This window comes from Parasteatoda tepidariorum, chromosome 5 (genome assembly GCF_982258835.1).
Source record: "Parasteatoda tepidariorum strain Cologne lab strain chromosome 5, Ptep-v5.0, whole genome shotgun sequence".
NCBI lineage: Eukaryota > Metazoa > Arthropoda > Arachnida > Araneae > Theridiidae > Parasteatoda > Parasteatoda tepidariorum.
This window is the reverse complement of record NC_141759.1, coordinates 40,559,381-40,583,687: the sequence shown is the minus strand read 5'-3', so window position 1 is coordinate 40,583,687 and position 24,307 is coordinate 40,559,381. Positions and strand designations below refer to the sequence as shown.

The 24,307-nt window shown below is 26.2% G+C and overlaps 1 protein-coding gene across 3 annotated transcripts in view; it reads left to right on the top strand.

Moving 5' to 3' along the window:
* Window positions 1–24,307, top strand: part of NO66 (Bifunctional lysine-specific demethylase and histidyl-hydroxylase NO66) — a 47,510-nt gene that overhangs the window by 11,527 nt on the left and 11,676 nt on the right. The window contains exons 2-14 of one of the 3 annotated variants that reach the window (XM_087163765.1): window positions 1,938–2,018; window positions 2,960–3,242; window positions 3,273–3,554; window positions 5,105–5,212; window positions 6,647–6,763; window positions 6,980–7,226; window positions 8,213–8,312; window positions 11,209–11,322; window positions 13,110–13,216; window positions 14,529–14,636; window positions 16,399–16,433; window positions 21,729–21,823; window positions 23,653–23,736. In XM_087163765.1, coding sequence (XP_087019891.1) covers window positions 1,938–2,018; window positions 2,960–3,242; window positions 3,273–3,554; window positions 5,105–5,212; window positions 6,647–6,763; window positions 6,980–7,226; window positions 8,213–8,312; window positions 11,209–11,322; window positions 13,110–13,216; window positions 14,529–14,636; window positions 16,399–16,433; window positions 21,729–21,823; window positions 23,653–23,736 — 1,761 coding nt within the window. Of the gene's footprint in view, window positions 1–1,937; window positions 2,019–2,959; window positions 3,555–5,104; window positions 5,213–6,646; window positions 6,764–6,979; window positions 7,227–8,212; window positions 8,313–11,208; window positions 11,323–13,109; window positions 13,217–14,528; window positions 14,637–16,398; window positions 16,434–21,728; window positions 21,824–23,652; window positions 23,737–24,307 lie in introns of all 3 variants that reach the window. The other 2 variants (XM_043050392.3, XM_043050391.3) reach the window with 2 other exon arrangements.

Here is a 24,307-nt window from a genome sequence, read left to right as displayed (position 1 = left end):
TTTGTTTTATCTAACAAAATAAGTATCTTTTAAACTGCTTTCTGTATTTTCAATTTCAAAGATGGGTTTCAAAATGTGCACATTTCTGCAAAGATCCCCCTCCTTCTCTTAATAATAAATATTTTGAGTTACTTTATATTTCTTTTATATAAAAATAGTGTAAACAAAATTAATGAATTTCTTTTAATGATTGAAAATTAAAATTTTAGTGTGAGAGCTGCTGCCAGAGCTGTTGACATGCCTTATTTAACTTTACACTTTCCTTTAATGAACTTAAAAAATCCAGCAAAAGTAACCTATGTGGGAACTCTCTTATATTTCATCAGAACATGAGAATGAGTTGGCTGATTGCCTAAAATGTATGGCATGATGCAAAGATTTTTTGCAATTTAAAGTGTTAATCTTTCTTCTTGCTTTTAAATAAATAGTTTTATTAGCTGCTTAAGCATATCTTTTTGGTTTATTTGTTTGATCTTGATGTCTTATTTGTTAATTACCATTATATAATTATTTTTAAACAGCCCCTTTACAATAAAAACTGGTGATCAGTAATTACCCCAGAAGTGATCAGGAATTACCCCAGAAATGATCAAGACCAGGGGTAATTCCTGATCACTAAAAATTTAAAATCTTTTAAATTCTAATTAGATTTTCAAACAAAAGAAGGAGGCATAGGACTCATCTCATATAGCCTCAAACTTCCAGTTAATATTAAAATTCTATCTTGAATAGTTTCTTCACAAAATAGATGTTTGCATTTTTTGATCAAGAATTACCCCGGGTCACCCTATAAGTCTATGTAATTGAAACTATTGCTTTAAGTAAATGAAATAAGAACAGTAAAACTTAACCACTTTAATATAACATTTAACAAGTAAATAATATTTGTGGAAATATTAGAACACAACTATAGACAAAGATTGTTGACGTTATCTCTAGTAGAACACAAAAGCTAAAAATGATCTCTTTGTTACAGAAAACTAAACTGAATCTTTTTGTTTAGTTGCCAGATCACAAAAGTTCAAAGTTAGTGCCGCCACAGGGTTGATATTTTGCGGAAAAATTTGAAACTCATACTTTATATTTTTCCTCGTTCATAGCAATTTAGAATGTTTCAGATCCATGGTATTATTATTTAGTTAGAAACAGTGTACATTTTCTATGAAAAGGTTGTTTTGAGAAAATAGCAAAAGCAAATTTCTGTAATTTAGGAAAAATCCTTCACTGTGTAAAAAATTATGAATAAGCATATTGAATTAGCATTAAGATTACTCTCATTTCCTCTTTTAAATTTAAAAATGTTAATCTCTTTTCTCAAAAAGTTTTGATTAATGTTTTAATTTCCTCTAACGTAAAGAACATTCATTTATAGGAATAAACTTCAAAAGCATGTAATGCTTTTTTTCTTAAAGGGGTTTTTTTTTTTTGTAATTTATGTAGTTAATTTATTTTCTGAAAATCTATGAATAACTGTTCTAAATCCCTCGTTTAGGATAGTTTAAGAGTATATATTGTTATTTTAATTTTATTTGTTGGTATAAACTTCAAAAATGTTATTTTCTCATCGCCTCATTATTATGACACTTTCGTGATAGATTGATTCTAATGGTTTTAAAGATGGTTTTGCATTCTGTTAAAATCTTAAATATGACTGGTATGTTTTCTTTCTCCCATATCTTACTACAAAAAATTAGAGATTTCTGAAAGAATTTTTTTTTCTTGTTATCTCAACCAGAAAATAGCCTGTTTGCAGAGCCCCATTCAGTGATTTGAAAAGAACTATTTTTTTTTATTTATTTATTTTTTTTTTATTTTTTTTTTTATTTTTTTTTATTAACACAGTAAAAAGAAGACAGCAGCATAGAATGATTACAATTTTGTTTTTAATTGATATTTTTTTTATACTCTATCTTATCTTTTTTTATTTATCATTTTAGTCAGCATCAAAGGAAACTGCTGAGAAAGGACGTGGGCGACCAAAAAAAAATTCAACTTCCCCAACAAAAGTGAAGTCTTTGGTATTTTTTTATATTTATATTTCTTATGCTATTTTTTTATACTTTCATTCTGCTACTTTATCTAAGATGATTCTATATTCAATTATGTCTATTGTGATACAATGGGAAGATTTCCATATCAGTTTCTGCACCTAAATAAAACAAGTTTTAAAAAATCAGATAGTTGCAACTTTGAAAAAAAAAAATTAAAGGACTAATTGAAGCAGTTTAATTCATTATCTCCCAGAGGCATGCGACTTTTATGTACTGTAAGAGACCCTAACAATGACAATTCACTATAGAAATTAAAGTTGTCATTATAAGCAATACACATATTTAATGTTAAAATAGTTGTATTAAAAGTAAAACTAAAAAATTAACTAAAATGCAACAGTCGTTATAGTGAACAAGTGTTCAACAGTTTTACCAAAAAATAGTAGAAATTTTATTTTATTTATTTATTTATTCCTGAATGTACTTTGGCCTGTGATCGTCTCGACATGTTTGTTTTATAAAAATAAGAGTTTATTATTCTAGTTAGGAAATAAGGTGAAATGATGTATATATTTTTACTTTTTTGTACTTATGAATAATAAATACTTGTAAATTAAAAAAAAAATAATAATAATTTTTATCCATTTCTGTAAACATTCTTCATTTAAGTAGCAGAAGAAATATACAAAAAAACTTTTGCATCTTTATTAGTTTTTTTAACAGTAACTTGAAAAATTAGTGTAATCGCGGTCTTCTCACAATCTAGCAACCTCATTGTATCAAACTTTTTCTGTTTTTTATATTTATTTGTTTTTTAAGTAATTTATTGCAAGTACTAGAGCAGGACAGTAATATTTAAATGATAGCAGTTTGATGAAACAGATACTAATATTAGAATATTGCATTTCTTAAAAATTGATTTAAGCTGTTTTTTCTATTGATCTTCTTTGCTCTACCTTATTTTTCAGGCAGCGAAACAGGCTATTGGCAAAAAAGGACGTGGTAGACCTAGGAAACCTACGACGAGTTCAGTAAAAGTAAAGTCTGATCTTCAGAAAAAAAATAGCCCAAGAACAAGAAAGCGAAAAACTTCGGTTAGTTTTAAGAGCACCACAGAAATCATTGAAGATCATAGCTCAGAAGCTGATTTAAGTTCTGAAGGAGAAGAAACTGACCATCCTATTGATGAAGGTCTTGAAGATGTTGAACATGAAAGTAATGGTGTTGAAGTATCTGGTGATGAATCTGAAGGTGATGAATCTGAAGTTGGTGAATCTGAAGTTGGTGAATCTGAAGTTGGTGAATCTGAAGTTGGTGAATCAGAAGTTGGTGAATCAGAAGTTGGTGAATCTGATGGTGATGAATCTGAGATTGAGGATGAGGAAGATATAGAGTCATCTGGTGAAGAGGGTGATATTGAAGAACAGCTTGTTTGTAATGAAGATGATGAGGAGCTAGCTAGTACAGATGAAATTGAAGGAGAAGAAGATGATAGTGAAAATGCTTTTTACAGTTTTCCTGAAACTAGTATTCAGTCTTCAACAAAATTAGAAGAGACAAATGGTATGTTTGTATTAACTCTGATTGAATGTATAATTTTGTTATGCCATAATTTTTTTGCTTATTTTGAAACATATAGTTCTATAAAAATTAATCTCTTTTTAGTACATTCTACATTGTTAAAAATATATTTAAATTATAATGATTATCAATACCAAAGTTAAAACTCACAAATATAAAGTAGCATGCAAGTTTCAATGTTAGTGGAAAATCTGCATAACTTTATTTCCAATCTATGTTTTTTTAGGTATTGTGCCATCAAATGATAACCTATTATAATAATATAAAAAATTAGTTCAGCACCTGTTTATTAATTACCTGTTAAAAATTAGTTCATCATATATTTGTTCAGTTACCTATCATAATATTATCAAAAATCACAAGAAAAATGAAAAGCGTTTAATCTAAATTCTATAAAAACAAGAATAAGCCAATCTTATTATTTTCAATCAAGTAATCAAAAGAATTCTAAAATATTATATGTACAATAAATGTACTAAATTTTTCTAATTAAGTAAACAATTAAAAAGAAGCAAAAAGTTTTCTTTATAAATATATTGTAGCATTAATATCTTGGCTTAAAACCACTACTTCTCGTTTTTTCATAACCGTAAACAAAATAAAAAGAGAGAGAATTTTGATTTTTTTTTAAAATTTAGAAGTTGATTAATCAATCATATGAAAAAATAAAGTTTGGAGGCTTTGTTATTTCACCATAAAAACAATCTTGAAATATTTTGGCTAAAAATCATGTATTTTTTACGTCTAAAAACTATATTAATTTTTATATTATGTTGAAAAGTGATGTCTAAGAATGTGTTTAAAAAAATGAGATCAATAGGTCCTTTGTAATTATACAGTTTAAAATTGCTTAGTATTTTTTTTATTGACCAAAAGCCAAAAAGTACCTCCTAATTTATTTCATGTTGTTTAATTTTTATAGCTACATATAACATTTTGTGGAAAAAAAGTTTGTTCTGCTGAAAATTCTTGAAATTTTACAGAAAAATTTTCCCAAAATTGATTCAAATATAAATATTTAAAGGCTTATATATTTCCAGTATTTTAGTGACTTAATTGCATAGTTTTCATTTTTTCCTTTGTGATAACACAAAATTAATGATGACAAACATAAATTCTATTGACATAAAATAGTGAATAAATAAGTTATAATTATTAAAAATGTTGTAGCCACCTTCTCTAGTTATGCCATTTTGTTTAATCAAGTCAAGTTTCAAAGTGGTCCCCTTATCATAGTTTTAAACCAAAAAATTTGAAAAATTCTTCTGGTGCTTCTCAGAATAAAAAAAACTCATATAAATATATGAAATATCGGCTATAAATATTCATCCATTTCACTTGAAATAAGAATTTATATAATAATATTTGAAAGCCTAAGTTTAGCTGCTAATTTAAAACAAACAAGGGAAATCATTTAGAAAGATTTAAGTTTTTTTTTAGAGTTGTTTCATCCAACTTGCATTCCAGTTTTATGAATCTAAAGTTTTATCTTTTCTTTCTCAATAATTGCTGTTTATTTTGTCTCTGAATAGATGAACAGGAAAATGCAAGCAGTTCTGATAATTCTTATAACGAAAAGGTGAAAAGTGAAGATGGAATAAGTGAGGTTCACTTTAAGAATGAAATAAAGGAAGAAAGTAGTATGTTTCAAAATGTTATATCGAAAAGTTTGCATTGATCTAAATGTTTAAGATTTTTGTAACTGCCAACTTTATTGGAGAAATCACTTAGAATCCCAAAAAGTATACAAATCTCCAGAATTTTTAGAATTTTTCCAAAATATATAAAAAAAGAAAAATTTAATTTTTTGAAAATTTAAATTTTTAAAAAAAAGCTTACTCACATGGCTGCCATTCTTCATTCTTGAATTTAGTTACTTTATTATGAATTGAAATATTGAATTTCTTATGAATTCATATTCTTTTCATAACTTATTCAATGTAATATTATTGAAAAAAAAATAGTTTTGCTATTTTTCTCATTGGCACTTTAAATAAATGTAATGAGTTTATTTGAACAATCAGAATTTTAATTAAATTATGGATTGAGGTTTAGATATAAATATAATTGAGGTAGAATCCCAATCATACAACACTTTTTAGACGCATGTTAAAAAAGATCCAATAAGCTTTTCATCATTGGTATAGCATCTAAAATATGGCAACTAAAAATTAAAATTTAAACAAGAAATAAAACGCATAAATGTTTCATTCGTTTTGATATACTAATATCGAGATTTATTATGGAAAAATAAAACAAAATGTTTAAAAGCTCTATCATCGCAACTACTTAACTTTTTGCAATTTTACACATATGTCAATATTTATACATTGAAATGCTGACTTAAGAAGGTTCCCTGATTATCTAGAAATTTTACTTTTCTGACATACCCCGAGTTTGTTGGTTAAACCCTGTTCTACTATGTCAATGGTGTAAAAAAAATCCAGCCTTTTGGAATCTCTGTAATCCTACCATTGCAACTTATTGACTTCTATGATTCTGTAGAACAGTTTTTGTCAACTGCTGTCTTAAATCATTTGGATCATTAATTCTCCATTTCATTTTAACTGATTGTTATTGATTGGTAATTGATTGCCTAAATGCGATTAAAACTCTCCTATATATCCGATTATTTATTTACATTAATCCGTTGAAAGGGTATTGTTGAAATTCTTTCACCAAATGCTCACAAAGGGTCGTAATTAAGGTTTTACTTTTATCATCTTTTTTAAGCGTATATTGACTCATTTAGGAATCAAATAACAACAAAGAAATTCTTCATCATTCCTTAAAATGAATAGAGCTGCATTATTTCATATCAAGTCAAACTCCTTTATAATATTGAAGTGTCAAGGTGATTTGAGCAATAAATCATATAATATTGAAGTGTCAAGGTGATTTGACCAATAAATCATATAATATTGAAGTGTCAAGGTGATTTGACCAATAAATCAGGAAACTCGTTACAATTGAAACTGTATTTGTTTTGATATTACTTTTGAACATTGTGAATGTATTATATTAATATTTGTGTCAGATTTTTGTTTAGTATATATATTTTTTAATTGTTTCAGCTCAAAATGTGATAAACTCTAAGAAAAGGAAAATCACTCTGGAAAATACAAAAGAAACTGACGAAAGTGAACAAAATGATGTTAAACCTCCCAGGAAGAAAAAGACATTAAGTAGAGGTAATAATTTCTGTTTCTAAATATTCTATAATTCTTATTTTTTAAAATTGAATAGAGTATTGTTTTTTCTTTTTTTATGGGAATAAACCAGAATACTGGTTTTTTTTTCTTGTGCATTGTACACAAGAAATTAGTATATTGCATTTATCTTATGTTCATGAAACATAATGATACTGAATAAGTTTTTGATTTTAAAATTATTTTATACTTTTGTAGCTAATTTGTCTGTGGGAAGTAGTTCAAGAAGTTTTAGCGCTCCTGGTAGTAGTAGATTTCCATCATTTAGCTCTCAGCATCATTTCAAATCAAATCAATCTCATTCATCAGCCAATGGTCTTCATCCACATGTTGATTCTATTGATTCATTAATTAGTCTTAACAAAACGGTACCTTGTGGAAATATTGCAGCTGACCAAGCTTTTCGTTACTTGATTGGTCCTACTTTACCTGTAGATTTTTTCCAGTGAGTATGTTTTCTAATCTGGCATTTCTATCGTTGATCTCATTCCTTTTTGCATTTTTTTGTGTATAAATTGACACTTTAGTGTAAGGGTGGGCAAAATGGACAGCTTAAGTTTTGGAGATTATTGTAAAAACAATACATTTGCAGTACAACAGACTAAAAAAGTTTAAGTATCTTAAATCTTATAGCAATAGTATGAAAAAGTTATCAACTATAATCCAGTGTTGTGTGGTTTCCCAGGAGAAAATTCTTAGATTGGATGCCTCTTGAAAAAGATTTAATTCATTTACTCAATGCAGACTTTTTTTGTTGTTAAAAAATTATAACTTTTAAGAGCTATCACAGAATTATAATTTATTAAATATTAGCAGTTTTACTCTAATTGTCACACTTTTTGTTCATCAAGGCAGCAGAAAATATATTCCACTTTAATATACGAATTCTTTTTATAATGGAAGTTCAACAACTGTTTCAATCCATTCTACTTTGCAATATTAAAACATAGACCAATAGTTATAGTAAAGACACTTAATTACCTTGGATTTCTTGTTTGAAAAAAAATTTTTTTTTTTTTTAATGAGCATCTTGGTTAAAATAAACTATATACTAGTCACTTAAGACACAGACAGTAGTTAAGTTCCAAATTGTATTCATTAAAAGTGTCTATGCTTTTATGTGAATCAAAGTCGAACTGTAAGTTGGCAGCACTTAAATGTGATGAAAACTTAAAGGACCATTTTGCTTGTCTTTCCTACATCCCTTACATATTTATGACATTTACTACTACTGAAATAATTCTGTTCTTATTCATTCAGGCAAAAGAAATTGTATAATTTGTATTACTGGTTTTTTTAATTGAATAATTGTCTGCAAATAATGTTTTTGACTATTGTGGTTTGTTTACTAACTGAAAAAGAATAGAGGTCGTAATTTATTTGTTATTATTATTACGAAGCAAAATAATTTATTTCTCTGTTCATTTTTAGTAACTTGTATGAGAAGATGCCTTTCACAGTGGCAAGAGAAAATCGTAATTATTATAAAAGCTTATTTAGTGGGAATGACCTAAATACAATGTTAAAAGAAGTAAGTTTTTTTTTTTAGAATCTTTTTACATGTCTTTAAGAAGATATTATTTTATTGATCACATGGTTTTTATGTAAACAAGTTTGATAATATATTTAATTTTTGAATATTATATCCAAGTTTTTTTTACATGCACTTTTGCTTATTTTAATGAAAACTAATTTTTTTCTTAGTGAGAAAATGCAAAATTACTAGTTATATAGCTCATTTTGTTTGTGCGATATTTACCAAAACGCGTATGCTATCTCAACGGGTATGCTACTCATAGAGAGGCAGGTTGTTTTTATCATGGCATTATTTCCGTATGCCCTCTTTATCGTTTTGAGCATCTGAGAAAGTTATTTCTGAAGTAAGGCATTGAATTTGATGTTTGCACGCTGCTTTAAAGACGAGATATCAAAGTTCGACAAATTAAAGAAAATTGGCTTTAACAGAAATGATCTGCAGCGAATGCTCACCGTCCTAATTAGATGATATAGGCACATGTCGTACGTGGATACATTGGTCGTGATTCTCCAATTTTGCTGATCCTTTTTTAATATTTATTGTACATAGCTGCCAACTCTACTGGATTTTCCAGTAGACTACTGGATTAAGCCAGTTTCTCCTGGTCTACTGGTTTCATTAAAATTCTCCTGGTTTTTATACATTTTAGAAAATTCTCTAATATTGAGAAAATTTCCTAAAAAAATCCTTATTGAAATAGAATTTTTGTACAGATTATTGCTTGCTTGCTTGAATATTTAAATAAGTATTAATAATTCATAATGATGCAAACCTTATTTATAAAAAATAGTTCGAAACTTTTTTTTTCTTCAAAAATGTTTAGCCTATTTTTATTCAGAACTTTCTTTTTAATTTAATTAAAAAAATATTTTAACTATCTTTGATGAATTAAGTGCCTAAAACTATTCAAAATTCTGAGTAAACATAATACATAACATTTCAAGTATGTTTTATGTCAATCAGAAGTGGAAAATATTGCATTTTTTCTATTTTGATGACTATAAAAATTCCCTATGTTTAAAATATTTAGTACATACATCATGCAACAATTATCATGAAATTTTATATTTCGTAAAATCTACTGGATTTTTTCCTATCAGTGTTGGCAGCTATGATTGTAATATTAAAAAAAGTTTCCGTAAGCAAAGAAAAAAATTTGCTGTGGGGGATATGAAGCAAATGGCATAATCATGATTTATGCAAGATAGAGGAAAGTCAGTGTTTAGCTGTATGCATGCTGATCCGAAAGAGAAACAATATAACTGCCGCTATAGTCCGAAGCTTAGCAATCCCATCGTTTGCAGTCGAGCCTACAACCAGCTGTTTTTTTTTTTTTCCCCAACTCATCTCGACTATTGCTTTACTACGAAAATAGATTATTGCAGTGACAGTAGGAAATCTTTTAATGTAATTTTGTTTGGAGTGAAATTACTAATATTTCTTAATATGATAATTACTTTATATGAATGTATAACTATTAATATTAACGTGTATGTATATATATATTGTCAAGAATAAATAAAAATACTAAATAGTTGACTGATTTACTATATTTAATAAAATTATTCTATTATCAAAAATATTATGAGTTTGCAGATACTTTTGGATTGTGTGCACAGATGCTCTATGTTTTTATCTTACATTCCATATTTCTTTATTGCTGTGTGTTTTCGTTATTAGTGCTGCCAACCACTAAAAAAGTATTTTCTCTCAAACAAACACTTGCATGAATGTAAGACCTGAAGAGGCATCTTTGTTACTCTATGAATGGATGAGGTTACGTTGTGAACCAAAAGATTATTCTTCTGACTCAAATGAATATGCACTGATTGACATGTATTGTGAAAACTGTTTTATGAGGAAAGATAATTTAGGAAATACCAAATATTATCTTTTAACAAAGCTATTTTAAGCTCTTTTATGCATACCACACGGAAATGCTGAAGTTGAAAGAGGTTTTAGTGTAAGCAAAAAGCTACTTGAAAATATATTTCAAATTTAAATTCAAATTATTGTTTAAACTCGATAGTCAAATGGTTTGAGACAAATTGTGTCGCATATCAACGAAATAGGAGGTTTAATTAAATAACTTTAAAGTTGACAGAGGTGTGATAAAAGTGGCTCATGCGAAATTTAAAAATTATTCTTCTCGATTAGAGCTTGAAAAAAAAAAGTGAAAACATTGAAACCGATTAAAGAAGATTGAAAGCTGTTGAAATTGACTTACAAAAAAAAAAAAAAATTGAAGGCTCACAGGATCTCTTAGCCACCACTGAAACAAATATTAAAGATGGGTTAAATAATAAAGACATGTCTATTATAGGAAGCACACAGATCCTCTTATCTGAGACTAAGTCGAGGAGCAGGGTATTTAACAGCATTGAACCAAAACGAAACTTAATCTGTTAATGCAGGGACCTAAAAAAAATAAGTTATGTTATTAATAAACAAAATTAAAAATTCTTTTTGCTTTTTCATTTTATTTTTTTTAAATCTGTTCTTAAATTTTAGAATTCATTTGTTCATTTTTAAAATAGTACTTACAGTTCCAAGAGAAATAGGCACGTTAAAGAAACAAGTATAGTGTGCAAAATTAGAGGCTTCTTCATTATTACATATTATGTATCAGTTTATTATGAAATAAAATATAAAATAATTTTAGTTAACTTGAAGTTTTGTTTATGAAAGCCAAACTAGTAACCTATAACAACTTCTTATTTAAATATGCTCCGAATCTTTGTTTCGCTGCTCTAAATTTGCTTTTTTTTTGTTGCTTCAGAACCATATTTTGCCGCTTGCATTACTGATATGTGTCTGTATGTATATATATTGTTTTCCTGCATTTGTTCTTTTATTATTTACATTAAAATAAGAAACATTTTTGTTTTAGCATAATCTTGAGTATAAGGTGCATATTGATGTGGTAAAATATATCAAAGGAATGAGGCTTCCTATTTCAGCTAATGGTAGAGCATATTACTCTAATGTGTGGGAGGATTATAAGGTAATTTTATTCTTAAAAAAATATTTAATACTCCATTATTACAGACCATGATATCAAAATTAAACAGCATTTACATAAGATTCCACTACAAATCTTTAAATCTATTTGTTTAAGTTTCATCTATGTTTTTTTAATTTTTTTAATGCAGCTTTTAGATTATATATTTTCTAAACTTTTGATATTGAAGAATATATATATTTTCGTAAGTGCTATTTCATGTTACGAAAATATTTATTTGAAAGTTGTCCCTTCATTGTAATGTATGTAGTAGATCTAGTCAATCGATATATGGTCAATTGCAAACAGTTCCAATTTCGAACTGTAAATACAATTGTATAAATTAAGACAGTCTAAAATTTTTTAATATATTTTATATAATGAGTTTTATTATATAACTATAAATATTCACATTTGTCAACCAAAAACGAACACATTTTTAGACCAACATATTATTTTCGAAGTACTTTACATACTTAAAACAGAGATGCCAACTGCTCCGGACACGCCAAAATAATTTAAAAAACGGTAAATAACTACTAACTGAAATTTGCAAATAATTTGAATCATTTTGCTTATTTTTTGGAAAGTTTAGCATGACTTAACTATAACTAAATGGCGAATTATATGACCTTTCGAATTATTTAGAAATAGTGGTGGATAAAAGCCTAATAAATTAAATTTATTAAACCAAGAATCGTAATTAATAAACTACCACTCGAAAATATTTATTTGCTGTCCGGAGCGAGTTGGCATCTCTGTTAAAATTAGTTCATTCATTGATCAAAATGCTTTTTCGGCATAACAATTTGTCCTCTAATCCATAACTTGGTTCTTATTTTTTATAAACCTTTCTATTTTTCCAAGTTTTTTTTTATCACTTTTTTTCTCAAATTTTTGTTATTTTTTCTTTTATGTTTGTGGAAAAATAATGACATGGCCAAAAATTTTCTATTGTGCTTTGTTCAAAATATATAAAAACTAATCAAAATTAAGTTTAAATATTAGGGCGACTGGAAAGAAATGTCGTTTTGGTGCATTTGATATTTGTTTTCAAGATTTTATTTTTAATCAATAATGTATTCAACCTCGTTCGCAACAATGGATCGAAAAAAATGAATAAGTTTTTAAGACTAACGAATATTTATTGCCCCGAAACAACATTACCTTCTCGTACCCCTAATATATGGATTAACAATGATAGTGGTACCAGCAATTCAGATTTTTCAAAGTAGCTCATTTTGGAATAATTCACTTATTGTTCTAAAATTGTCAATTTTGCTAAATCTTTTATATTTAAATTGATAGTTTTTTTCTATATTAATATTAAATTTAGACTTTCTTATTAACATTCTTTTGTTTTCTGATATGATACATTAATTCTGTAATTAAAAGCTTAAAAACCATGCTGTATATTGTTTTTATACAGCATTAAATTTGATACTGTTCACCTCCTTTTAAACAAAAATATTGTTGGTTAATAAGGAATTTGTTGCATCTAATTGCCTATTTTTTTAATGCTTTCTTTTGGTTATTTTTTTTTTTGTTGTTTCTAATGCTTTTCTATTTTTTTGCAATTTTGAATAACATATTTTTTATTTTTTTAATCAACTGGGTTTTAATATAACTTATTAAACACTGTTTATTGATGATATGTTTTTGCCTTTTTTATTGAGATTTTGATCAGTATTATTTACCCTGAAAAATTAGGAATTATTAGCTTCTTTTCTGATATTGTTTTTAAAAAAACTATATTCCAATTAAGTTAATTGTAATCTGTGTTTTCGCAGGATGGTTTTTCGCTGAGAGTTCGCAACCCTCAAGCTTATAACAAAAATCTTTGGAATATGTGTTCTCTTCTGCAGGAATATTTCTCAAGTACTGTTGGTTGCAATATGTAAGTTTTTAATTTTTTTATGTTCTTTTTTTCTTTATTTTTCAAAAATAAAAGTCAGTTATATATTGTTAATGAAGTTTTCCTTTATAATACTATTTTAAAGCGATTCAAATTGTTAATTTTATGTTTATCTACAAAATTTCATAAAAATGATGTAATCGATTGATGAAAACGCTTGGAATTCTGTTTTTACTTGTATTTGTACATCTAAAATTAGTTTTACAGTTGAATAAATGACAGAAATTATAATTTTACAATTGCAAGTTCTATTTTCAATTGTTTATCATAATTATTTTCAGTTTAAAACCCAAAATCAAAAGATTCTTAGTTACTAAAATATGTTAGTCTTAATTCAATTACAAATTATATATATATTTTTTTCATGGCGCGTAGCATTTTTAAAAAGTGCTTAAAGGTCCTTATTTTCGTTTTTTAAAAGCCCTTAAAGGTGCTTTTTCATGGGGTGTTTTTAAAAAGTGCTTGAACGTTTTCACAATTCATTCAACCACAATCCATTTTGATCCGTAGTGTATGAAAGCAGCTATCATTTTATATGTTTTATGAACTACTTGCGAGTCCGCATGTGCATCTGAGCTGAGTTTGGTGAAATTTTAGCACTCTCATATGCTGCATATTGCTAAATATTCTCAAATTCAGGATTTATTTTCCGCCCTCTGATATCGAACCGAAAAACCTCTCGATATTTTTATGGTAGCTAATATAAACAAGAAAAAAAGTTCTTTCTCAGAGACTAGTTATTATATCATGATCATGTAAAGTCTCTGAAAATTATTTTGCATTTTGTTGTGTACAGTGCTTAAAAATATTTTTCAAGTCCTTAATAGGTGCTTATTTTTTGTTGAAAGATTTGTCTACGCATTTAACTGACACAAATAATCTATCAAAGTATTTTGATTTTAAATTTCCAAAACAACTATTTGACTTTATTTTCTTTTAAATAAAAGAATTATAAATAACTCAAATTTTTTCAAAAAAGAAAATTTAAATTTTGAGTCCTTTTTTTAGCAGCATATTGGGAAAGGGGAGATGATTAATTGTGTATTAAAATTAACTATTACCTAAATGAATGATTTTTTGATTAAAAATTAATTATAATCTATAGTTTAAACTAGTTTTTCAGAACAAAATTTTCAATTCAAAATATTAAAATTTTAAAAATATGTTACATTTTAAAAAAAAAATTTTTAAAACTAATTGAAAAAGATTTACTTAGGAAGTTAAAAGCTTCATTGAAATTAGATGTTGAATTGCGTATGTATTTTATTTATATTAAAAAAAATATTTGTTTCAGATATTTAACTCCTCCAAAAGCTCAGGGTTTTCCACCTCATTATGATGATATTGATGCATTTATTGTTCAAGTAGAGGGAAGGAAATATTGGAAAGTATATCCCCCTAGGTATGTTTTTTTTTTAAATATTTAATTATTGAAACTGCTTTCTCTTGTTTTGTAATTCATATGATGTTTTATTTATTTATTTTAAAGGAGATATTCCCAATTTTTTGTGTTATCTCCTGAACTTTTAAAAAGCTCTTTACTTTTATCAAAAGCATAAAATTTCCTCAAGATAGGGAATTTTTACATTTATAATTCTTGTGTTTTCTAATTATTACAAAAAAAAAATTTATTCTCCAAAAAGGAACATTTTTACTAAAAGAATCGATATATAGAGCAGGGGAGACATTAAGATGTACTGATTACTTAAAATGTTAAGTTTCTGTTTAAAACTAAAAATTTCTTTTAAAAACTTAATGTAGTTTATTTTCTTCTTTTTTTTTTACCATTACATAAACATACCTGATCTAATTATGTTTAACAAAAAAATAATTAACCTAAACTGTTAGCTCCAAACTATTTTTAATTTAGAATAATAATAATTTTTTTTTCAACCAATATAATTATTTTTGCTACTGGAATTGTTGATAAGGTACACAATATTTTTAAAGTGATGAATCTTAAAAATATTGTGTAGTTCTATAATTCTATATTGTAATATTTCTAGCAAAGATTTAGGGATTGAATCCTCTTAATACACCTCTGCGTGTACTCTATTTATTTATAAACGATTATGATTGATAATTTATATCAGATTTATGATTTATATGAGCCTAATTCATTTGCATTAGTATGACGAAGGAAATGAGGCTTTCTAGAGAAAATTGATGCATGCACTGTACTTGCTATGAATAAAAAAAAAATGCAGAAAAATATATTATATTATTCATATCTATTGAAGTGAAGGTTTAGTCCTTTTTTTTTTCCTCGCTTCATTTCATTTATTTATTTGTTTTACTTATGAGTACTTTTAAAGAACTATTACTTTGAAAACCTGAGAGATTTTTAGATTTCTTCTTGGAACGTGAATTAAAAATTTGAAAAAAATTAAAAATTTGTTATTTTTTGTTGCTTTTAAGACATTTTCAAATGACTGACGCTAGTTTGAATTACTCAATATTTAATTGAAAGACAGTCTGGTTTATAACTATGTGTTACCTTTTATTGTAAAATGAAAACTATACTAGTGTTTAACTCGTATATAATTGGGTAACTGAAGGTGACGTCATGTGTGGGTGTCTAACCTGATTGGCTGTTGAATCATGGTATTTGTTTATGCCACAATTTAACAGCTAATCAAGCTCAACACCCTGTGCATGACATTGCTTGCATGTACTCAATTGAAAATCAAACTCAAAATTGATACAGCAAGATAATAAACCAAGCCTAATAACTCTAACGTTAATGTTCTGTTTGTACGCAACCATCTGATTTTAGCTGTCTTCTTCATTAGTTGCAAATATGCAATTAATCTATTGTCATTATTATTATTTTTAAAAAAATAAATTTTGAGTTTTTGTAGAAGAATTTATGATATTTTTATTAACTAAAATGAACATTGCTTAAAGCTTGATCAATTAATGTGATGATGTTTTTGATAGTTTACAATAATGAGACTACTGTATTTTCTATGTGACTATTGTTGTTATTATTTTTTAAAAATGAATTTTGAGTTTTTGTGGAAAATTTGATATTTTTATTAAGTAAAATGAACATTGTTTAAAGCTTGATCAATTAATGTGATGATGTTTTTGATAGTTTACAATAATGAGACTACTGTGATGTAATATTTTCTTTAAATTAATTAGTAATGAATATTTAACAGGTATCCTGAGGAAGAATTGGCCAGATATTCAAGCAGTAAGTTATAATATTCTTACATTCATCTTTAATTATTAAAGGAAAAGTCTCTCTCTTCATCCTCTAATACTGAAAGTCATTCCAAACTTTTAGCAAGTCGGCTTGAGGGGAAACTTGTGAAAAAAACAGATTTTTTACATAAGGACTAAGCATTGTTGCAATATTAACTTAGCAATTTATTTACTTTTGTTCATTATGTTGTGTAAGCACAAATAAAACTAACCTATATGGCATACAGAGCCACAGAATCAGTATTTTGAAATCTATCTAAAATCATGTGTTTATTTATATTAAAGTTGCAAATTTTAAAACAAATTAAGCTATGTACTGAAGTGCCAATTCATTGGGAGAATTGGTTGCTTTTGGTAAATTTGAGCTATCATATGTTGGCTGCAATCAACAGTTTTGGTGCCAAATAATAATTATTTATTTATTTGAATGCATAAAAGCAAGTTTTTCTGTATCTGATAATATGGAGGCAACAGATAATAATATTTGTGTCTGCTTAGGCATTTCAGTTTTGAAAATGATTGTGCAATGTTAATTAATTCTAATTTATTGATTTTTTTTCAATTTTATTTAACTTCATATGATGAACAGATAATTTGCATATAATATTATAATATTGCATATATATGATATATTCAATAAAGATATTCAAATAATTTTCTAAAATCATGAAATAATAGAATCGACATGGGTTCTAATTAAAAATTTTATGTTTTTTTTAATTTTTACTTTTATTTTCTTTGTAACTGATGCTATTTTTTAGAAACCTTTAACTATTTTGTTGTATCTATTTATTATGAATTAACATTTTGATCATAGAGATTTAACAGGGTGGCCACCCACCTGGAAAACCTGGAATTATCAGGGAATTTTTTTTATACTGGAAAAAACCTGGAAAAATCAGGGAAATATAGATAAAAACCTGGAAATTTTAAAGAAAAGCTGGAAATTTTTTCCTATATATTTTTTTAATTTCACGAATTTAAATTATTTGCTAATAATTTTCTTATATTGTTTCATCCATTATACCCACATTTTTTAGACGGAAATGTATCTCCAAACAATTAAAATATCATCAACTTAATTTGCTTTCATCAAAATTTGCTCCATTATTACCCTGTTAAACTAGAATACAACATAAAATTCTCCCATGGTTGCTAAGCAAATGTCTTTGATCTCTATGCAGACTATGGGACTGTGCAATTTAGGAAAGGCAAAGATTATGGAAGACAGGGTTAGGATTCGGTTTTTAAATTCTGTCCATGTTCACACAATGATTCAAGTTTGTTCGCAATTGAGAGTGGTAATTTTTTTCTATTTTGACAAAATGTTGTTGTATTTTTAACTTTATTAAATTCTCTAAAAATTAGTTGGTTATAATTTAATAATAATAGATTTTATAATGCACTCTTTTTCTGAAAGCTTTTGAACTCCCATTCAAAGAAATCTGTAAATAATTTTTTCTCAGCAAACCAACCAATCACGCATTTCATTTTAACCTTTTATAGTATATTTTTATTTTGAAAAAAGTTTTTTTTTTAGAACTAACTATATATTAATGTCAAATTTTACGGTTTTGTTGGTAAATATTAGCTTTTTGATTCAAAATTTGAATTGTATAGTTATCACAATATCGAAAGTTTGTTAATGTTGCTTGCATTCCAGAGATGATATTTCAAAACTATTCATCTTTTTACCTAAAAAAGCTGACAATGACTAAGGAATATATAGGAAACATATTAAATGAGGTATATACGTAAAATATAATTTTTTTTTATTCATATGTGTTTAGTCAGGAGAAGGAAAACGAAACTTAGTGTTTTAGTTCTGCACTGCACGAGATTTCAGTTGTTCAAACAAAACAATTAACTATGCTATACTAAAAAACTGTGTGTTTAGATTGGAATTCTGTAAATGTTTTAATTTCAAATAAGAAAAAAAATCAAAAAAGTATAAATTTTAAGGAATTTTATCTATTTTTTTTCTTCTATAGAGTATAGAACTGAAAATTAGACAATTTTACAATTCTGACGTTTATTTTTTTTATACTGAATCTCTTAAAATAAAAATGTCATTTCAAACTACCATTATTTAAAAATTTGACTTGAGATATTGGTTTAAGGAAAATATGATCAGTGAACTTTATAAAAAGCACTGGTAAAATGAAATGCAGTATACAGTACAGCTTTATATTGAAATGTAATTACAGTGATTCACAAAAGTGTTGATACACTTATGACTTTCAATGAAATAAGACTATCCATTAATTAAAATGAATGTTTCAGAATACATATTTAATGATAAAAAATGTGTTCTAATCTTAACAAAACTGAAATATTTTAAATGACAATATGAAATATTTTGAAAACTAAGGGAAAGTTTATTTTTAAGGAATCAATCATCAAAAAGTGACAAAAACTTTATCCCACAAAAGTCATACACTTTTAAAGAAAAAACTCAGTCTATTAGTAAATCTAATTTTTCTTTAAATAAACATTTAGTGGAGTTTCCTTTAGCATCTACAATAGCTTTTAAAGGTTGAAAATACGTGTAACCAGTTATTATTATTATTATTATTTTATTATTTTTTTTTGTCAGCTGAAATTCGTGCAGAATATTTTTTTAAAATTTTTTACAGGAACTTTTACAACACTCAATTGCATATTTATGAATTTTTCCACAAAATTTATAATTTTAATCTCTGATATGAAGTCCTTCCTTTAAGCATTTTATCACATATTGCACAGTTCAATTGAATACAGTAAACTAATTTAACATATTCATTACTGATTTACCTCTTATGAAGACAAATAATCAAATTTGGTCTATTCTATTACGACCACAAGTCATTTTTAAATGAAAAAATAAAATATTACGGTGTTAGCAAGCAAAAATAAAAATATAATTTTGCTATTATAGGTTTGATACTAAATTGCTAATAAAGAAATAAAAAATTAAATGAAAAATAATTAAATAAAAAAAGCAATTGACGATAATTTTAATTCTGAGATCCAAAACATTTAAATGTATGATGACTTTCGTGGGGTAACATTTTTGTTACTATTTGATAAAAATAATTAAGTTTTGCTTTGTTTTTAAAATATTCCGTGCAGTTTTGCTAAGAATAGATTATACATCTTATTATCAAATACCCATTGTGAAATATTCATTTTAATTATTGAATTTTTATTTCGTATTTCAATATAAAATTATTGATATATATTAAAAATTATTGATATATAATTACCTGAAACAGTTTTCTTTTCCTTAATGAAAATATATTAAACAATACTTATCCAAGGTTTTATTGGTTATTCTGATTTTGTCATTTTGTAGGTACACTTTGAGCAAATACTACTTAAAGTAACACATTAAATTCAATAAAAACAATTAAAATTATTCAATAAAAACAATATATTCTGCAAGTTAAACATATTATTTTCTCCACATCTTAATTATTTAAAACTTAATGTTGTACCAGAACATTGAAAAATAATAAAAAAATATCTTATAAAAAAATTGTTTTTTCAAGATATGTTTAAAAAATGACATTTTGAATAAGATATTTTATAATACAGACACTTTTCTTGTACACATCCTTCACTTTATAAGAAAAAAGGAAAAAAACACAAACCTGGAAATTTTAAGATTTTTACCTGGAAAACCTGGAAAAATCAGGGAAATTTGAAATCTGTTTTGAGTGGCCACCCTGTTTAAACTTGAGATTCAACATAAGGGAAAAGATAAGTTAAGACTGATTTAAATAACCAAGTGAAAGCTGGATATTTAACCTAATAAAAACATTATAAAGAATTTATTAATAAAACTTAATTCGGTCTAAAATAATGGTCTACATTATTAGAGGTACTAAGTTTATTAGTTATTGAAAATCTAGTCTACAAAATTTTGACAAGTAACAAGGTACAGTATAATTAGAACATATATAATTTAATCAAAATAATTGTAAAGGCATGTGATTAATATTAAATTTATGGGGTAAAAGAAAAGTTTATATTCAATAAAGATATGTATCCATTCTCAAAGATATTCTCCCTGGAGAATCCATGATGCCACACCGTGTCAAGAGCTCATTTGTCCTCTATTATTAGTATGCTGCAAAAAAGCTATATCAAAGCATGAAGCAGGGTGCGTAGCATTTTGAGAAAGAGCCTTAAGGTGCTTATTTTTTATTTGCGTTTCTTAAATTTCTATCTTTTAAAAGGAGATTTTTTTCTTTGCCATTCATTCTTTCAATTGGCATTCTAAATTACAAAATATGCATTATTTTCGCTATTTTCTCTGCAATATGTATCAGAAATTAGTTATTTTATCATGATTATGTAAATTTTTTGAATTTTATTTATTTTATGTTTATAAATTTAGAACCTTTAACGATAAAAAAAATTTCGTTATTGCACAGATCATAATTATGATATTTTTTTACGTGATTAAAAATATTTTTTGAGTGCTTAAAAAGTACATAAAAAGTGCTTATTTTTTGTTGAAAGATCTGGCTACACACCCTGATGAAGAGAAAAAACTTATGTCGCCCAACTTTTACGACTACACTGTTAATGGTCTTCGCTTATTAGCCACGGATCATTGAGTAAATTCATCTCTGGCTGAGGAGGGCGGCTACCCATGCAGCTGTTTGTTGTTTTAAGTGCTTAAAACAAAACCTTTCTTCTAATCGATCTCTGATTGAAGAGGAGGGGGTAGAAATCATAGTGCCATAAAATTGGAGTTTAAAGTGCCTAACAATGAAAATTAATGAAATACATTTAAGAATATAACAATTATTAAATCAGGAGCCATATTACAACATAATTATTGTCCACAATTGACTGTATTACTTAATACATAACAGTTTGCTATAGTACTTAGTTTATCAAATGAAAAAAGCTGTTGATGAATTTGGAATTAATTTTGCTTTTTATGTTATTTAATTTTGATAAATTTGAAATTGTGAGTGTAACACATGCTCGTTTAGTTTTTCCTTGTGTTTCTTATTTAAATAAATGTCATTAACTTCCAAACTTATTAGTGACAAACATCTTTTATTTTTTAAGGTATTAAAGATTTGTTAGTTGGATTGACTGTTTAGTCAAGTTCAGAAACCCCTGTGTCTATATAATCTTATTCCTAAAAAAGTTTACTGTTATTTATTTGTTATAATTTTTCCTTTTCTATAACAAAACATAATACATAAAAATATAATTTTTTAAATTTTTTTCCATTTTTCTATTTTTTCTTAAAAAAAAATAATTTTAAAAATTTGTATTTCAGAGGATTTTTCTCAAAATGAGATTGGCGTTCCAATTCTGCAAGTTTGCTTAAAAGCTGGTGAAATGCTTTATATACCGCGGGGGTATATTCATCAGGTACAGCTTTTTTATTGAGTTATTTTAAGTTATTCATTATTTTATGTGTGGTACACAAAATGAAAGACTGGAAACTTAATAACTTTTATAATGATTGGTATTTCATCGATTGGTATAATGATTAGTATTTCATGATAGGTATTATTGGTATAATGATTTATTCTATTTAAGTGTGTCGAAAAATTTTGTAGACAATTACATCTTTATTTATTCAAAGATAATTAAATACAAAATATTACTTTTTAAGAGTATTTATTATATTTTAAAAAATTTTAAATTGTTAGGCATGTGCAAATTTTTACAATATTAAAACTATGTAATTGCTAATGAAAAAACATGCTTTGTGAACTAAAACAATCAAATTGGAGGGTAAAAAAAAATTTAAATATTTTTTTAAATATTTATATACAGTACAGAACCCGTTATCCGGAATTCAGAAAACCGGAAAACCAAAAAATCGGAACTAAATTTGATAAATCCCCCCCCCCCCCATTTTTAAAAAAATAATTTTTTTTCCTCATAAGATTTTAGGATTTTTCTTTCTTTTTTGAAAGATGTTTACCTTACCATCAGTTTGGAAATAATCATTAGTGTATTACTTCATCGTTTTTTCTTCTTTTTAAGATTATTTCAAAAAAAAAATTTTTTTTTTTTTTTTCCAGTTGGGTTTCACAATTTAAAAAACGGCTTTTTGTTGCGATTCAGAAAACCGGAAAATCAGTTATCCGGAATAGCGGGCGTTCCGATCGTCCCGGAATTTTTTATTTTTTTTTTTTTTAGTTGGGTTTCACAATTTAAAAAACGGCTTTTTGTTGCGATTCAGAAAACCGGAAAATCAGTTATCCGGAATAGCGAGGGTTCCGATCGTTCCGGAAATTTTTTTTTTATATTCACTTAAAAAGTTTTTTTATATTCTGTCAATCAAATGTGTTGATCAGCTAACGTTAATGATCGAAATTTGGGGTTTTTGATTATACCTCTTTCGGTAGCATATATTTTTCTTTTCAATTAATTCTGAATAATTAATATCAAACGTTAAGTGATTGGCATCAATGTTATGTAAATTAGATAGCTGGATAAGTACATCTGTGTGTTCGTTTTTCACTCTCTATTCTTTTAACATGAATTACTAAAATCTAGAAACTTGGTTAAACCTGTTTTTTTTTTTTTTTAATGTCATTCTGTCTAAAAGATTTTTGCTTGAGCAATGTCAATAGTGACCATTCATATTTGTGATTCAAATACATAATGATAAAAATACAGTTCTAATTTAACCAGAGACTAGAGAGCATTGATTTCAAGCACCTAATCAATTTTATCTCTTCATAATGTAGTGTAAAACTTCAGCAATGTATAATCTTCAATTTTGTACCCTTATCTATGTGTTACTTCATTTTATTTAATAGTAAATTCATGCAAAACTTTATTAATACTATATACCTATATAGAATTAAGTAGTGTATGTGTCTTAAAATTCCGCTAAATTGAATTTGTATATGCTAAGAGTATATATTTGTGTTATTTTATTCCTGAAGTAACTGTTAGATATTATGTACTTCTGATTACTTAAAGCTAGATTATAAAGTTTGCACCTTTCTATATACTGCATAGATCGTAACGAACTTTTAACTTTCAACCGATTTGTTATTGAATGATTTTTATTTTATTAAATTTTTTAAGAATTTGTTTCATGAAAGATATCATAGTTAACAGTACTTCATGTGAAATATTACTTTTGATGCTGTATGAACTATAAGTTACTTTTGATGAAATATTTATAGTTAAATAAAATTCATATTTATCCTAACTGATATATTTTTCTTATTTAGGCAGCTACTGATGCTGATCGTCATTCTCTGCATTTAACTTTTTCAACCAACCAGCTTAACACTTGGGGGGATTTTCTCCTTACAGTAAATTGTTTTATTTTTTTTCTTCTAAAGATTGTATATGTTCACTCTTTTCTCTTGCTGTCCTAGAATTAAATCATTTAATAATTATTATAAATTACTTAAAATATCATTTAGACACAGTAAAAATGTATACTGTTGAATCTTGATACCACAAACTTCGAAACAAGAATATTTTAATATCTTGAAGAAATCTGAATTTCTAATTTGCTTTGCCGATCATAAGTAAAACCTCTTTTAAATAGATAAATTTCTTAGTAAATCTTGATTTCGTAAAGAGCAAGCATTTACATATACAATTAAAAATTGTATTTGTTAATGCTAAAAAGGGAATAAAGTTATTATTTTGACTGAATTGTTAAAAATATTTAATTTTGGATGTCATAGTATTTTCCTTCAACATTTGACAGTAAATTTGGATAACTTTTTTTGTTTTGTAATTTTTTTAATAGAAGGTATATTTAATGTAATAATTCAATTAAAGGTTCTTTTTAATCCACTATCCACAACATACCTTTATCAATTCACTATGATGTAAAATATTATTAGTTTTAATAAATATTGCGGCACTTGT